This window comes from Nyctibius grandis, chromosome 5, assembly GCF_013368605.1.
Source record: "Nyctibius grandis isolate bNycGra1 chromosome 5, bNycGra1.pri, whole genome shotgun sequence".
Lineage (NCBI taxonomy): Eukaryota > Metazoa > Chordata > Aves > Nyctibiiformes > Nyctibiidae > Nyctibius > Nyctibius grandis.
In genome coordinates, this window is record NC_090662.1 from 40,858,441 (window position 1) to 40,874,850 (window position 16,410).

The 16,410-nt window shown below is 45.2% G+C and overlaps 1 protein-coding gene across 1 annotated transcript in view; it reads left to right on the forward strand.

Moving 5' to 3' along the window:
- Positions 1-5,638: 5,638 nt before the first annotated feature.
- HMGA2 (high mobility group AT-hook 2) overlaps positions 5,639-16,410 on the forward strand; it is a 126,531-nt gene continuing 115,759 nt past the window's right edge. The window contains exons 1-3 of the mRNA XM_068401068.1: positions 5,639-5,772; positions 8,472-8,558; positions 16,208-16,258. Coding sequence (XP_068257169.1) covers positions 5,662-5,772; positions 8,472-8,558; positions 16,208-16,258 — 249 coding nt within the window. The 5' untranslated portion in view covers positions 5,639-5,661. The remainder of the gene's footprint in view (positions 5,773-8,471; positions 8,559-16,207; positions 16,259-16,410) is intronic.

Consider the following 16,410-nt stretch of genomic DNA (forward strand, 5'->3'; position numbering starts at 1 on the left):
TCCATTTTCAGGTGATGACGTGGGATGGAATAGTAGGATTCTCTCTATTAATGCCTGGCTACGAGACTGGTGCTACAGGCAGGGCTTTGGGTTCTTTGATAATGGCTGGTTTTATAAGACACCAGGCGTGACGGTAATACATGGGAAAGGTTTATGTCGTAGGGGCAAAAGGGTTCTGGGACAGGAATTAGCAGGGCTCATTCGGAGAGCTTTAAACTAGATTCGAAGGGGGATGGGGTAGTAGCTGGGCTTGCACCACTGGGGCAACGCTCTAGTGTTGAGGTAGACCAGGAGGCCTCCCATCCCCCTGGGGTGAAATCGGTGTGCTCAGCTCGCTCCCTGAAATGCCTGTACACCAATGCACGCAGCATGGGGAATAAACAGGAGGAGTTGGAAATCCGTGTTCGGTCGGGGGGCTATGATCTAGTGGCAATTACAGAGACTTGGTGGGATGCCTCGCATGACTGGAATGTGGTCATGGATGGCTATGTCTTGTTCAGGAAAGACAGGCCACTAAGGAGAGGTGGTGGAGTTGCTCTTTATGTGAGTGAGCAGCTAGAATGTATTGAGTTCTATCCAGGGGCAGATCAGGAGCGAGTTGAGAGTTTGTGGGTGCGAGTTAAGGGGCAGGCTGGCAGGGGTGATACTGTTGTGGGTGTCTATTACAGGTCACCAGATCAGGATGAGGAGGGTGACGAGGCCTTCTACAGGCAGCTGAGAGCAGTCTCGCAATTACAGGGTCTGGTTGTCGTGGGGGATTTCAACTACCCTGATATTTGCTGGGAGGCGTACTCAGCCAGCCATCCTCAGTCCAGGATGTTCCTCCAGTGCATTGATGATAACTTTCTGATGCAAATGGTGGATGAGCCAACTAGGAGAGGAGCGCTACTGGATCTTATCCTTGCTAACAAGGAGGGTCTGGTTGAAGAGGTGAAGGTTGAGGGCAGCCTTGGTTGTAGCGACCATGAGATGGTAGAGTTCAGGATCTCATGTGGCAGGAACAGAATAGCTAGCAGAATCACAACCCTGGACTTCAGGAGGGCCAACTTTGGTCTTTTCAAGCAATTGCTAGGGGAAATCCCATGGGACAGGGTACTAGAAGGTAAGGGGGCCCAAGATAGTTGGTTAGCATTCAAGGACTGCTTCTTCCGAGCTCAAGATCAGAGCATCCCAGCAGGTAGGAAGTCAAGGAAGGGTACCAGGAGACCTGCATGCTTAAACAGGGAACTGCTGGGCAAACTCAAGTGGAAGAAGAGGGTGTACAGATCATGGAAGGAGGGGCTGGCCACTTGGGAGGAATATAAGCCTGTTGTCAGAGGATGTAGGGAGGCAACTAGGAAAGCTAAGGCCTCCTTGGAATTAAACCTTGCAAGAGAGGTCAAGGACAACAGAAAGGGCTTCTTCAAATACATTGCAGGTAAAGCCAACACTAGAGGCAATGTAGGCCCACTGATGAATGAGGTGGGGGCCCTGGAGACAGAGGATAAAAAGAAGGCGGAGTTACTGAATGCCTTCTTTGCCTCTGTCTATACTGCTGGAGGCTGTCCTGAGGAGCCCCGGACCCCTGCGGCCCCAGAAGAAGTCAGGATAGAGGAGGAATCTGTCTTGGTTGATGAGGGCTGGGTCAGGGACCAATTAAGCAATCTGGACGTCTATAAATCCATGGGCCCTGATGGGATGCACCTGCGGGTGCTAAGGGAGCTGGTGGAAGTCATTGCTAGGCCACTCTCCATCATCTTTGCTAAGTCGTGGGCAACGGGAGAGGTGCCTGAGGACTGGAGGAAAGCGAATGTCACTCCAGTCTTCAAAAAGGGCAAGAAGGAGGACCCGGGTAACTATAGACCAGTCAGCCTCACCTCCATCCCCGGAAAGGTGATGGAACAACTTGTCCTTGGTGCTGTCTCTAGACACATCAAGGATAGGGGGATCATTAGGGGCACTCAGCATGGCTTCACCAAGGGGAAATCATGCTTAACCAACTTGATAGCCTTTTATGAGGACGTAACCCGGTGGACAGATGATGGTAAAGCTGTGGATGTGGTCTATCTTGATTTCAGTAAAGCGTTTGACACGGTCTCCCACAGCATCCTCGCAGCTAAACTGAGGAAGTGTGGTCTAGATGATCGGGTAGTGAGGTGGATTGTGAACTGGCTGAAGGAAAGAAGCCAGAGAGTGGTGGTCAATGGGACTGAGTCCAGTTGGAGGCCTGTGTCTAGCGGAGTCCCTCAAGGGTCAGTACTGGGACCAGTTCTATTCAATATATTCGTTAATGACTTGGATGAGGGAATAGAGTGCAGTGTCAGCAAGTTCGCTGATGACACAAAACTGGGAGGAGTGGCTGACACACCGGAAGGCTGCGCAGCCATTCAGAGAGACCTGGACAGGCTGGAGAGTTGGGCGGGGAGAAATTTAATGAAATATAACAAGGGCAAGTGTAGAGTCCTGCATCTGGGCAAGAATAACCCCATGTACCAGTACAAGTTGGGGACAGAGCTGTTGGAGACCAGCGTAGGGGAAAGGGACCTGGGGGTCCTAGTGGACAGCAGGATGACCATGAGCCAGCAGTGTGCCCTTGTGGCCAAGGCGGCCAATGGCATCCTGGGGTGTATTAGAAGGGGTGTGGTTAGCAGGTCGAGAGAGGTTCTCCTCCCCCTCTACTCTGCCCTGGTGAGGCCGCATCTGGAGTATTGTGTCCAGTTCTGGGCCCCTCAGTTCAAGAAGGACAGGGAACTGCTAGAGAGAGTCCAGCGCAGAGCCACGAAGATGATTAAGGGGGTGGAACATCTCCCTTATGAGGAGAGGCTGAGGGAGCTGGGTCTCTTTAGCTTGGAGAAGAGGAGACTGAGGGGTGACCTCATTAATGTTTATAAATATGTAAAGGGCAAGTGTCAAGAGGATGGAGCCAGGCTCTTCTCAGTGACATCCCTTGACAGGACAAGGGGCAATGGGTGCAAGCTGGAACACAGAAGGTTCCACATAAATATGAGGAAAAACTTTACGGTGAGGGTGACCGAACACTGGAACAGGCTGCCCAGAGAGGTTGTGGAGTCTCCTTCTCTGGAGACATTCAAAACCCACCTGGATGCGTTCCTGTGTGATATGGTCTAGGCAATCCTGCTCCGGCAGGGGGATTGGACTAGATGATCTTTCGAGGTCCCTTCCAATCCCTAACATTCTGTGATTCTGTGATTCTGTGATGTAGGATGAATCTGTGGAGATGGCAGTTTTGGAGCTACAGGCTTTTAGGAATTGCATGTACCACTTTCTTCCAGAGAAATGGATACATGAATATGCTTCAAAGAGATTAATGGACGTTATAAAAGTTATTTGCTGCTATGCTTTTGAACTATAGACTTTACAATCTCTGCTTGGAATCCTGATCTCATACAGCAGCTTAATCTTTTGATGTACAGAATGGATGTAGGGCCTTGTGGACTTCTTCATGGTGTGATGGGAACTGAGTATTTTACTGAGTATAGTTGGGATGACAAGACTTTTCTGATAGCTGGAAGATTTAACAGGTGGACTGTGTCCATCTTCCGTAGCTGGTTGCTTTTGGGGGTGGGAGGGAAGAAGGCTTTGGGAGGCTTGTGATTGGATTAAGAACACTTTGGGAATATTTTCAGCCTTAAGAAGTGTTCTAGGATTACCCTTTCTTTAGCCCATCTGTCTGCAGTGTACTTTTCCTATTCCACAGAAAATAACTCAGCTGTCTCCTCAGCACAGTCCTTGCTTGTCAATGATTGCGTATGTTTGGTTGGACTAACTTTTTGCCTGATTATGTTTCTTTATTTATCTATAGACAACTAAGAATTTATAAGGTATCAAGACAACTGGATGTACCTACATAGCCAGTGCAAGCAGTGTTGCAGCAACATCTTTGCCCTCTTCAGCATTGTATATGATAATGTAACTTTTTATTTCCTTCTAAGGGCTCTCCTGTGTTTGTGTCGTGTCCCCCCGCCCCCCGCCCCAGTAGGGGAGGAAGGATGTGAGGAGACAGTCACAGCGGTAGCTCACCCTCAGCCAAAGTCCGAGACCTTGAGGAAGGTGTGTGACTGGGGGCAATGCCAAAGTCGCACATGGAGTCCAAGTGCGAGAGTTTTCTTTGGGGGACGCACAGACATCGGGGTCCGCCGCGGCCTCGGTGGCGATCTCCTTGTGCCACAGTGAAGGGGCGCCTAACCATGGTTTGCGCGGGAGAGGACCGAACACCACGGCAGGGAGAAGGCTGTGGGACACCCTGCTCCAGGAGTCTCGGAAGATTTGTGGACCGCAGCCCAGCCGTGCTCACGGGAACAATGACGGGGCAGGGCTCTCCAGAAGAGGTCATTCCTCGTGCCCGTCACCGTCCCGGCACGAAAGCTCCGACCCGCTGTCAGGTTACACCGCCCACATCTCGCCCCGCCGCCGGCCGTCCCCGCGGCCGCACCGGCGGCGAAAGGGGCCGCCCTCCCGGCCGCTGCCGCCCGGCGGGCCCGTCCCAGGGGCGGCCCCGGCGCCTTTGTTCCGCGCGGCGGCGGGGCGCCCACGTGCAGCGGCGGCGGGGCGGCACCGCGCCCGCGCAGCCCCGCGCACCCGGCCGCGGGGTGCGGGGGGTTTGGGGGGAGAGGGTGGCGGGGGAGCCCGCCCCCCGCCACGGCGCTGCGCTGCGCGGGGGCAGCCGCGGGGCGCGGGCCGGAGCGCCGGGACCCCGGCCTGGCCCTTTAAACCTGCCGCGGCGGCGGGGCCGGGCCGGTGCGGGACACGTGAGGCGGCCGCGGCGTGCTCTGCCGCCGCTGCCCCGGCTGCCGCGCTGCTCGTGTTGTGTCTGGCCGGCCGCCAGCCCCCATCGCTCGGTCTTTCGGGTTTTCGCTCTGCCTCCTCCTCTTTTTTTTTTTTTGCACAGCCCCCTCCTGGTTTTTCCACCCACGGGTAAAGGTGGTTTTTCCTTTTCTTTTCCTTTTTTTTTTTTTTTAAACCCTCATCCTAGTTTAGTCCGTGGGCAGGACTCGCATAATAATATTTCCAGTCCCAGCAGCTCACATCACAGACACGAACCCAGGACCGCCCCCCCCCCCTTTTTTTTTTCTTCCCAATCTCCCAAATCGTTTTATTATTATTATTTTTTAAATGATCGCTTTTTTTGCCCGCTGCTCCCGCTGCTGCCGAAATCCCCGTCTTCCCAGGGTGCATGCTTCTGGCAAGATTGTGCAGTGTTCTCAGTCCATTTTCAGTGTGTCTTATCTTAATTTGTTCTGATCCGATCTAAGCGCGATAGCCACCACTTGCTTTCAATTTGTAGGATTTTTTCCGTTCTTTTTGCTCCGACTGCTCTCGAAGTATTTCCCTCCTCACATTTCCAGGGTTGCAATTTACTCTGCCTTTTCTTCTTTTTTTTTTTTTGTTTTTACCTCCCCTCTCTTGAATTGCTTCATGTTACTAACCATTCCTAAATTGTAAGAGAGATTCATTCCCCCTCCTCTTCCACCACCACCAGCACCACTACCACCATCACCTCCTCCTCCTCCTCCTCCCCTTCTCTTCTCCTTTTTGGCAGCACCAGGACGTCCGGTGTGGTGGTGGCAGCGAGCAGCAAAAGCAGCAAGAGCTCGTTTTGATTCCCCCCCCTTCCAAGGTGCTTTGGAGAGACTGGTTTAAGGCTGAGCAGCAGAAGTCACGATGAGTGCACAAGGTGAGGGACCCGGTCAGCCTTCCACTGCTGCCCAGGAGCAACCTGCAACCGCAGAGCCTCAGAAGAGAGGACGAGGCAGACCCAGGAAGCAACCACAAGTCAGTATCGTATAGATACGTAGAGCCGCAGATCTATAGTATTATAGGCATGTACATGTACGTATTATTGCTGCAAGTGAAGCAGTCCTGGAGCTGGGGCGGGGGGCTTTGTTGTGTGCTGCTTCCCGGCGAGGTGGTGCGGAGGCGTAGCGAGGGGCTTCCACGGGCGCCCCGGCGGGGGGACCCTGGAGCCCGGGAGCGGCGGGGTGCTGCCTGCCCGTGCCTGAGCCGCCGAGCCTCCTCGGGACTTTCACTATTGTGCAGGGAGCGAGCTGGGGCTTTTCAATGTAAATAGGGAACATGGAGCAGCGCGGCTCCGACCAACCAGCGCTCGCTGGGTCATTTCGAGCTGATTTTGAAATTGCGAAAGCGAGGAGCAGGGAACGGGGCTCTCCTGTCTCCCTCCTCTCTCAGCCCTTGCAATGTCTCAATCTGTGTGTGTGCGCGCGTGTCTGCGTGTGTGTGTGTGTGTGTGTGCGCGTCGGGTCCCACCGGGGGCTGCTGCCGCCTCCGATCTTGACCAGCCCAGCCCCTGACTGCCCCTAGATCCTGGGGTTGGGGGAGAGGAGGGTGTCTAGAAAGCCGCATAGGTTTTTTCGCTTTTCTTTTTTTTTTTCTTTTTTTTTTTTTCCCTGGCGCTCCCCCCTTCTCCACCTCCTCCCTCAGCCCCGTCATCGTATGCAGAGAGGTGCCCCCGTTGCCGGTGGAGGTGGGGGAGGTAGCCGGCGGGGCTTGCCCTGTATTTGCAACACCTTTTGCCTTTCCTCCGGCGCTTTCCCAGGCAGGTCGAGGCGAGGGGGACTGTTCCCGGGTCTCGGCGCGGGGAGCGGAGCCCGGCACTCTCCCACCCGCACCCACAGCCTCCTCCCGGGCCCGAATGGGACGCGCTGGGCTCCTCTTCTTTGACTTGCAAGACCTGAATCCGCGCTAAGGTTGCTAGATCCGTGCATTATTTCCACCCCCCACCCCCCTTCCCTTCCTCTCCCGAAGTGCCATTGTCGCATCTCCTGGAAATGCCGAGGTGCGCCCGGCCCCCGCCGCCGGGGAGGCGGCCCGGGAGCCCCCGCGCCTCGCAGCCCCTCCGCGGGCGCCGCCGAGGGGGGATTTTGCCCGCGGATGCAACCAATTAAGGCGGCAGTTCGGCGAGGCAGCGCGGAGTTGATCGCAGCCCTTTCCATGCCTCCCTTCGGAAGGCAGGACTGGGAAGTCGGGCTGCCTGCGGAGCTCATTTTAAAGGGAGCTTCGGCGGGCTTTAAAAAAAATCTGTACTCCATTCATTTAGTATCAGCCCACTGCCCCGAGAGCCTGCGAGGGGCTCCGAAAACACGGAGGGAGCTGAACAGCAGAGCCCGGAGACGGGGGAAACCGGGCTGCTCTGCTCCCCTCCTCCCTCTCCCACCGATGTGCTCCTGCAAATTGCACAGAAAGTACTTTTTTGGGAAGCCATAAAAGCGGAGTCCCTGGGTTTCCCGCTCTGCCCTCAGTGACACTTATTTCACCGGAGCGGCCCCGGGCTCTGCCCCCTGTCCCGTTCTCCCCTCCGGGCTGCCCTCGCCCAGCCCCAGCAGCCGGCATCAGCCCTGCGAGCTTGTGCTGGGGCTTCCTTTTGTTGTTGTGTGGGTTGTTGGGTTCCCCCCCCCCCCCCGCTATAGCGTTTGAATGTATGGAAGAGAAAGAACAGTGTGTCTCCTTAAACGTGTTCAGCCCAGATGTGCAGTGCCTGCGGGGCTCGCCACTGAGAGCTTGGAGCAGTTGGGAGTCCCCTCGCCAGCCTCCCCTTAACCTAACCGGGAATTAAAAAGCTAAAGGGTTTTAAGCTGGTTTAATTTAACAAACTGCATTTAATTAGTTTTACCACATCCTGTAATCGGAATGAAATGTATAATATTTAAGACGAGAAAAGTTTTATAGTATTTATGATTCACTGAATAAATATTTGGAATCCGAACTCTTAGTAATTCATACCCATTTTTAAGGACTGGTTATTTACTGTCAGGCAGAGGAGCTAGTTAAGAAAAATAGCTAAAATAATCCGTGCTCCTGTCGAGTCATTTTAGAGTTGGGTTTTGTTTCGGATATTTTCTTTCCTCGAGGTTTTTTGGCTTGCTCTAGTGCTCAATTTGAAGAAACTTTTACATTTGCATTTTAATAGAAATCAATTATGTTTAGAATAGGTGTGAATACAATGCTGACTGCAGAACAACAGAAAAAATTCCCCCCAAAATATTTGTTCTCTTGAGAGAGAAAATGGTCTAAGCTTACTTTACAGTTTTCCAGTAGTTAACTTTTTCCCCAAAAAAGTTTGTGCTAGAAACTGCATATGATAATTGTATCTTGCTATAATGAAATGCAATTGAAATTAAATGGGTAACTGAATTATTTTTTGAATAATCATTCTTACATGAGGGAAATCATAGCCACATTATTTTAAAAATGTGTTTTCTGCTATAACTTACGTGCTAGAATATGCAAACTTTTCAAAGTTTTTTGTGCAGTTACAAGGGAAGTTAAATTCTTTTTTGTGCAAAATGTATTTTTTCTTTACCTTGAGTTGTTTAATTTTTCATGTTGCATTTTAAATAGTTATTTATTTACACTGCTAATTCATATGTTTTAAGTAACTTCTCAGTTATAGTTTATCCTTCAGACCTGGGTTACTTGTAGCCTCTTGCCACAATAGCATGTTTTCCTGTATTTAGGAACCAACTGGTGAACCATCTCCTAAAAGACCAAGAGGAAGACCCAAAGGAAGCAAAAACAAGAGTCCCTCTAAAGCAGCTCAGAAGGTGAGATTACTAAAGAGAGCGAGTTCCTAATGCTGTTTTTTCATCAACTGGTAGCAAAAAATCCAGTCATTTAGGCTGTGAACTGTGGGATTGGAGCCCTTTTAATAATGGAAGCTACACAGAGCATGTATTTTGCATTTTTAAGATTAGAATTAACATGCTGCATGAAGACCCTAGGTACAGAACCTATGAGGGCAGCTTGCTTTTTGAGTAGTGTACAAATTAGTGAAATAACATAATGTATTTGATGTATTTACTGAGATCTCCTGTATCTATTAAGGAAATCAATACTAAGGATATTATTTTCTCGATTAAGATTTTTGAAAGAGGAAGATTAATTTCTTGCCCACTTACAGTCATTATTACTACAGACCAAACCTGTATATTAAAGCTAAGTGTTTTGTCAAACATAGGTTAATTAGAAGTAAATCCAATTATGTGTTGATGGAAATAAGTGCATGTATTGAAATTTACATATTTAAAATGTGATGGTAAAATAAACTGTGAGTTACAGTAAAAGCCTACTATATCTTGTTTAGTAATAAGTTTCAAAGAGACTTTTCCTTGAAGTGCTATTAGTCTTCTGAACCACTACTTCTGCTTGGTGGTGGGAGCAAACTTTTATTCTGGTGGTTCTGAATGCGTGTAGCTATAGGAGAAGCTCCCTGAAGTCACTGAATTTCGTGCGTGGAGTTTACATCACAAATACAACGTGACAATGTGACTTAATTTTATTTGAATGGAGGAAAGCTCAGCATGAGAAAAACTGCTGTCAAGGCAAATAATACCTTTCTGTAGGAATTATTTTGGTGAAGGCAGATAGTTGTGTGTAGGCTTGAAAACAAATACGGGAGTTTTGTTTATGTTGATGGTTACACAGCAGTTAGCAGTAATATACAGGTACTAAATTGGAAACAAAAGCTTACAAAATCTGGTGGTGAACTGTAGTGCTTAAGTGTATCAGTATCTTTTAAGTAGATCTGTGACAAAATGTGTGTAGAAGGTAGTTGTGGCCTCATCTAATTATGGTTCATTTTTCAATATGCCTGTGGTACTGACCATATTAAGTTTGATAGTTTTCAGTGTTATAAATTACTATAGCAACTACTGATAAATATTAAATTATTAGGGGGTGACTATGATTTCATGTCTGTTTTGTTATAAGTGTTTTTAACATTTGTTTGAGGGACAATTTCCAACTCTCTTTAAATTTAAAATTGTTTTTTACTTTCTGAGCTGGAAAAAAGCACTATATTCTGTCAAGAAGTTAATGAATTAGTAAAAAATGCTTTACAGGTTAAGTATTTAAAATATATCAAAGCCACTCTGCAACCTACTGAGCTTAAAATGTTGATTTTTTTTTCTTTATATAGTAAAAATGTTCCTCAGATTCACTTTAAAAAAGTTTAAATTTCACTCTTCAAAAGAGAGAGAACAGTTTTTTATTAGTGTAGCAAATCCAAATATGAGCTTTAGTATTTTAAATATTACTTTTAGGAGTGTTGGCTTTCCTAGGAGAAATATTTATAGTAAGATTAAATTTTAAGTAATTCATAGAAATGTGTTTTAAAAAGATATTTCTAAAAGAAATATTAACATTATTTCATTTATATGAGTGATTTGGAAATCAGTATAAATGGAAAATAAGTTAAAAACATTCATATATATGTAGGTGTGTCAAATCAAGAGCTTTCCAGATGATTCTGGTACATATAGTTGCTTTTTTTTTTTTTTGATCTAATTTACGAACTGAGCAATTTCATTGTAACATTTTGATTTTCAGAATGCATCAAGTTACTGCTCTAATTAAAGCAAACTCTTTCGGGTGTTGATAGCATAAAAAATTGACCAAATACCACATGTCTTTTTTATCACAAAAAAAACCCTTTGAGGGGTATGTAATTACAAGTCTTATTTGTTTCTAGGTTTATAGATAAACTATATAAATGTTTGATAAATCCTCTAAAACATAAAACACTTATAAAGCCTTACTAGAAGAAAGTCACTGAGATCGCATTTCAAATAAATATTTTAGCTCTTTTTCCAAATTGGTAATTAACCCTCTCTAAAATGATTCAGCTTCTCACCAGGCATCTCAGAGTATCTTTTTATGTAATATTAATTCCGATTGTTTTCCGAACAGTAGTATGAATGGAAAGGTTTTGGCGCTGTAAAGAAAGCTTCATTTGGTGGTGAGGGGATCACCTCTTAAAAGAGGGAGCTATATGTTTGATTTTGTGGTAAACATATTTACACATACATATGCATACATCTATTTATTTAAGGCTTTCCACAGCCTGTCTCAACTCTCAGAGAGAGAGCTGCCTAACTTAGCTTAAGCCCCTCTACATGTGAACCTGGGTACTATACACGCAACTGGAAATTGCTGGAATTTCTAAAGAATAGTGTGTGGCCTGTGTGTTTCAAATGGAGCTCATTGAAATGTATTAGAGTGTTCACAACATGTAAGATAAACGTCGGCCAGGAGAACCCACCGAGCAGCCATGAGAAGGCACTCATGATTAATTGATTGGGTGTTCTCTTGCAAACCATTACACATCACAATTAAAAATGTATTGCACAAACTGGCAGCGACTTAAAAATACTCCAGAACTGGGACTTTGTTTTGTTATACTTCAAAAAGGAAATACCCTTAAATCAGTTGAGGGACAGTTTACCGTGGAATCATGGTTGTGTTGTGTATTTAAAATTTCTTGGTTCATGGGATTTTTTTTTTTTTTTTTTAGCTTTCAGAGCTTGTGTTTGGTCTAAGTAAACTGGCCTTGGGGCATCTGAAAACAAACTGTGCTTGTTAGGAAATTAGCAATGTGAAACTTGACAATGCATACAGAATGTTGCAAGACCAATTGGACAGCTGATAATGTGGCAATTACTCTAATTTTAGGTAATACGCGTTTTTTTAAAAGCCTTGCGTGTCACACATGCCTAGCTTGTTATAAACTGGACACAAAAGGTAAATTGCGTTTTATAGGAAACCAAACCGTTTCTCAATTGTTTAATTTTCATGAACAGAAGGAAGACAACAAGTTAGCAGATGAGAAGAGATAGACACAGAAAGACTCTTAATCACCTTGTACTCGAGTCCCCACAATTAGGCTGTTACTGAAATCTGCATATTTAAATAAGTAATTCTGTTATTAATTTAAAATATTTGTAAAAAAACAGCAAAAAAGTGAAGATTTTCTTTTTTTTCTAAGGAACGACTAGTTTTGCATGAAGATCCTAGTAGGGATGTTCCTTGTTCGTTTCCTGGGTATTCTGTGACTGAGTTTTATTTGTTAGGCTGAGCTGTGTTCCCAGCCCATTGCATTTCCCGTAAGCATTCAAGGGCTTTTCTTTGTTTAGCTCCTGTAGTTGGGTTTGACAAAAATACTGTATAGGCATAAATACTCTCTTTTTTGGAAGGAGGAAACACAATTGCGAGGTTAAAAAAAAAAAAAGGAGTAGTAGCTACTCTGTGTTTGTCTTGAAAGAAAATGTCAAGGGATATCCCGGGAGTATCCAAAAGTAAACACTCTTTAGTAAAATTCACCTTCAGTTAAAATATTTTGAGTTTTGTTGGAGTTATTGATGTAGTGGAATTCACTAAAAATACCTCTAGATCTTGAAATATCATCCTCTGAAAACCAGAACTTGTGGTACTGTGTGTGACTACACTTACGACTGTCTCTTCATTACATGGCCAGAGTTTGGTATGTAGAAAGGCATGTCCCTGAGTTAAGCAGTCCAAAGGTAAAAAAAAAAAAAGGCACATGTGACCAGGACTCTGCCCTAAATTGGTTCGTGAAAATCTATTTGGCTTCTCCATGCTTCGTTCATTCTCACCAACACCAGTCATTACAGGCTTGAAGGGAAAACAAGATCAGATTTATCAGGTGATCGTAGCATGGTTATTGTGCCTAAAAAATAAGAGACCTCAAAATCAGGCGTTTTGAGCAAGATGGGAGAAGCAGGAGACGACTGGCTCCTGTTTAGAATTAAAATGGGTAGAACAGGACATGGGAAGTGGGATGGTTTTGTATCATCTAACCAATGCCTAAGTTTCTTTTCAGAGTGTTTTTTTAACAAAATAACTTATTTTTAGGAGAGGGACACATACTTGGGCAAGGTCACAGTTTGGCAACAGTGATCTTCCTCCCAAGAGCTCTTGGTTATTTCACGTGACTTACAGCTCTGAAACGTTTTATCTGAGGTCTCCAGCAGATCATTCTGCAAAGTGGATAAGAGTTCTCCAAATTTGAATTCTCTTGCATTTGAGATCTTCCTTGATGACAGTTGGATGCCCATAGAGCACTTTATTCAATTATTGATACTTGTCTTGTTAATTGCTTTCAGTAGTACAGCCTCAGATTCTGTCTGGGCACAGCACATTTATGCAACAAGGAGGCAGAGATGATGGGCAGTCAAGTCCTATGGTTGCTGACAGCAACCGTTTGGGAGCAGGGTTTGATGGTGAATTGCAAATCTGCGTGGGGACTGTTCGCTCTCTTCCAGATGGCAATGACTGTAATGGCCATCTTTCTCACCCGGGACAAAAAGAGAACATTTCCCATATAGATCATGCACTTAAAAGCAAGTACATCTTTTTCTGTTCCTAAAATGTGACATAGCAAAAATGATGTATTCATATTAGTAAGAAATTTCATAATTTTTCATGAAATACCTAAACTTGTGTTTGATAACATACCCGACCCTCCTTTAAGTTTGGTGATTTCGTGTCTTAGCTGTATAGAACAAGACTATGCCTCATAGTGTAGCACTAAATGTTAAGAAAACCCTGACCAAACACATCTCCATTTCAAAAGGTGCTTTAGAGGATGAAGGCAGCAGCTTCCTTCCTGACTAAGCAGGTACTGGCTGCTTCGTGTAGGGTGGCTGGGAACACATGCATCTTGCTGCCCAGATGGGAATCCGTGTTACCTCTGGGTGGCTTAGGGCTCTCTCTGGATTTGTTCCTAGGTTCAGAGGCAACACTTCAATTAAAACAAAGAGCCAACAGACTGGCATGTTTCTGATTACGCAAATACTTGTTTTCAGGCACTTTGTTTTCAGTGCTTTGGCACTTACGTGTTCCTTTTCTTATTAATTACTTGAAAATTATATGGAGAAACCTTGAATTATTTGTCTGATATGCAATAAAACCTTTCTTCAAGTGCTTCAATTAAAAGGCAGTCTTGTGCTGTTGGAGAAAATACAGGCTGTGTTTGCAAAATGCAAACTAAAAAAAATCCAGAGGAAAGAGGTGGAGTGTTTTCCTAAACTTCATGTCTCTGATGTTGCCACTGGACTGCCATTGCTCCTTTTGGTTGTTCCAGAAGTGTTTTGTCTTTCTCTTCCTTTGGAATGGAGATAAAAACGTCCACCTTGGAGGTTCTTGTTGTTCATTTTCTGCAGTTTAGTCTGTGGAAACCTTCCTATTTACTTACAGAATCACTCTGTACCAAAACATCATCTCTGGCATGCCCCGCTGTTTGCTCAGCTCACCTCTGGGAAAGATTTGGTTTTGATAAGAACTATGGAAATGTTTTTCTTCTAACACGAGGTGGAAATCATATACAGCAGGAATATAGTGTCTTTCAGTCTGAAAGGTCCCCCAAGTACTTGACAAACTGATATCCAAACTAGCCCACAGGAACACTAGCCACTTCTGACACGGACCTTCCTCGGGGGTAAAGCGCAGCATTGTTCTGTTCGTGGCAAGCAGCCATGCTGCGTGACAGTTTATGGCAGGAAGCAAAGATTAGTTATTCAAAGAAATCTCTCATGTTCTCTTTCCCATCAAACTAGATTATACGCTGTAGTTAAACTTCCAATATGTGTCAGGTTTGTAGGAACTTTAATTGTGAGACCAAAGTAGTTTTTGTTTCCAAAAAGTTAATTTTTTTTTTCACAGTTTTGGAAAAGGGTCTTTCCTTCAGATGCGGTAAAATACAGAAGAGAATAAGTGGCATTTGTGCTTTGATAACATGTCAGGTGCTGATTTGTTAAGAACAATTTTAACCAATATTTTCTTTTAAGATTTGTGCCCAGTGTTTTGTGAAATAAACATAAATGCAGGGAGTTACAGCTTGTCAAAACTAAACCACATCTATTTTTGCATCCTTCAGATTACAAGGTATAAAGAAATGAATGCTTTAAAAGGAAATAAAGCTCTGAAATAGACAGTTACAGTATATAGAAAATGCACTTTAACAAGTATTCTCATAAGAGGGTTTCACCTTACAAGTAACACTGGTATAAACGATTAAAGAGCAAGTTTACTCTTTTAACAAGTCTGAGTGATAATTTTGCCGTTTAGGAGTGTGAATTTTATTTTTAACAGCTTTCTTCTTGGTGAGATATTTATTTCAAAGTAATTGAATTTAACTCGCAGGGCAGTTTTTTTGTAGAGATTCCTCCACTACTTCCTCAGCTCAAGTTCTCTTTTAGAGGGATCCGCTTTACACAGTGTTAGGTTACAGTATATGTTACAGAGATTGACCAGCAAGTGATTTATTTAATGACACAGTTGATTTCTAACGGCAAATCAAATACACATACAGTTAACTGGAAAAAAAGCAATTAATGGAAATGTGGAAGCACATTTACTGAATGCATACTAAAAGTCTTCATTCTAAGGGGCTTTGTATGCAGCAAAAGTCCAGCTCTCACTAAAGCTGGTGGCAAAATCCTCGTCATCCTCAGTGGGACAGGATTATTTACCTGATGAGGTGCATGGACGGGCAGAGCCTATCTAGAGAAAATAACCTGCAATTTTCATTTTAAAGCCTGTAAGTATTTTAGTGTAGCGCATAAGTAGTAGTATGCACAGTGTCAGTGAATTAGTGGAAGGGTCTGTTAAGAGAACCCATATTTCCTTTAAGCTGAGCTCCAGGACCAGCTGCTGGGCTTACATAAATATAGCTGTCACTTCTAGGGCACCTTCCATGCTGTTTCCTTAAACCTGAAAAGGGAAGGTGTGTTTTGGACCAGTGAAAGGTTTGCTTACAGATTAAGAATGTGCTTTTACCTGGAAAATTTCACATGAAGTAGAGAATTTATCTCCCAATATGAACACACACACGTTCATGGTGATAGTCAGTCCAAATCCATTTCACGCATGAGCATCATGAGAGTTAAAGAAGAAATTGTGGCCACTGTAAACTGCTTTGTTCAGGTTTGAAACAGTCTGTGTTTTTCATTTAGTATCTACAGGTAATTTCTGACAGCCTGCAAAAGACTAAATTTGATGTTACTGGGGGTTCTCGGGTTCCCAAGCTGCTCTGCACCCCAATCCACAAGCCTGCATGCCCCATGGCTGGCTGGGGCTGGGGCACCCCAGGCTGTACTGCAGGCACGGACTAACTGGGTGTGCATGGGCATGCTCCTCTGTGCCCCTGGACACAGCGTGGATCAGGGCTGGGGGCATCCTGGAGCACAGGCGGGGCAACCCCTGGCCACACTGGCTAGGAAGTGTCAGAAAAACCAACATAAACACATTCCACCAGAAACCCCATAGAGCGGGATGGGGGCTTGGTGCCACCCAAGAGATACAATTATGGATAATGTTACAGGAAAGGGGTTCCTAGTTACTGAGGCTGTTAAATACTGCTGAGGTATAAAGTATGTTGTTTCTTTTCCCTTTACAGAAAGCAGAAGCTACTGGTGAAAAGCGACCCAGAGGCCGGCCCAGAAAATGGGTAGGTATTTCACTTCCAATGATTTGATTTATTTGCTGTGTTGTAAAGCAGGTTATAAAGTCCATTCTTTTAGACACAATTCTGCTTCATTTGTGAAAAAAAGCATCCATCTTCTCTGTCTGTTTGTTCTGGTGGATTGACTGAAGGGTTAA